The sequence below is a fragment of the Lottia gigantea genome (assembly GCF_000327385.1).
Source record: "Lottia gigantea unplaced genomic scaffold LOTGIsca_11579, whole genome shotgun sequence".
Lineage (NCBI taxonomy): Eukaryota > Metazoa > Mollusca > Gastropoda > Lottiidae > Lottia > Lottia gigantea.
The window spans coordinates 1-1278 of NW_008707138.1; the positions used below are offsets into that span (position 1 = coordinate 1).

At 33.6% G+C, this 1278-nt stretch overlaps 1 protein-coding gene across 1 annotated transcript; it reads right to left on the minus strand.

Moving 5' to 3' along the window:
* Window positions 1–54: 54 nt before the first annotated feature.
* LOTGIDRAFT_148708 (hypothetical protein) lies at window positions 55–1275 on the minus strand (the record flags this gene model as incomplete). Its single annotated transcript, XM_009047720.1, has 3 exons — window positions 55–260; window positions 668–825; window positions 1163–1275. Coding segments are annotated over 3 exons (477 nt in total), but the record flags the coding sequence as incomplete, so codon positions are not given.
* Window positions 1276–1278: the final 3 nt, after the last annotated feature.

Below are 1278 nucleotides of genomic sequence, written 5' to 3' on the forward strand. Positions count from 1 at the left end.
CACCATTTGCTCGACGAAAACCAAGCAAATGACTTCATGTAAAGAAACAATGCTCTAACCAACTGTGCTATAGGACCTTACAAATAGCTTGGCTTGGTGACTATGTACATTTAAAATCAAACATACCAAAACTTCAATATCAGGTATTGAATGTGTACCCAGTCCTGGACGATCAAAAATAACACGATAAGAATTATCATTGGTATCTAAAGCTTCTATTGTACCAGTAAATAAACCATCTTGAGGTTGACGTAATCGAGCTGAAATTAAAAACAACCAAGTTTAAAATATTGTTATATTGTTGCATAAAGACATGCATAATATACACAGGAAAAGTCTACCACATCTTGAGACAGTATCACAATTCATAGATCCACGAGAATAATTGACAGCTGAATAATAATAATAATAAACTCTTAATTTTACATGGGTCAGAATTAATTGTAATGCAGGTAAAAGATATCTAGAAATATTGGAGGGAGGTCATTTTGTGTGGTTGATTGTGATGATTAACAACTGTATCTATTTTTTTATGGTGAGGAATAATGTTATCCTCATCAATCCTAAACATTTTTTTTTCTTTTTTTGCATGTTTTCCTGAAAACAATATTTTGTTACATAAGATTAGTAGTGCACCCCTGATCCTCTAAGACAAGTTTTTATCTACCTGTTACTTTGGTACCAATAACTAAATGTAATGGTATTTCATCAGGTAGGTCTTTAAGATTATTAAACTCGTTCAATTTTCTCTGTTGTAATAACCTCATTTTATCTCTCTTCTCAGCCAGCACCGCTCGTTCTTCTAGAAAAAACGCTGGTGAACATCTAAAAAGACATAAACAATATGATTACTGAGAAGGCAAATATTTTTAATTAACATATCTGCTTTCATATTCGATTGGGGGTAAAATTGAAACAGACGGAACTTGTTCAGAACTCTCCAATTGAGCGCCATCATAGTATTAAATTAGTAGAAAATATGCATGTGTGGAAAAATTCAATTCAAAGTTGAGGGGTGTCAAAAACACCCATCATTTTTACATATGAACTCAACCAATCACAATTATACAGTTTCATGTTTGTAGAAAGAATGCATGTGTGGAAGAGTTCAAGTGAAAGTTGAGGGGTGTGACATGCACACTATATCCAGTCTTACACTAACCTTCTGGGTTTGCCCATCAGTCGTCTGATTTTATTCCACTGAATCCGATTTAATTTCTTAGTTTTCAATTCTGGAAACGATTCACGCAGACAGATACAGAAATCATTCTCTCCCAG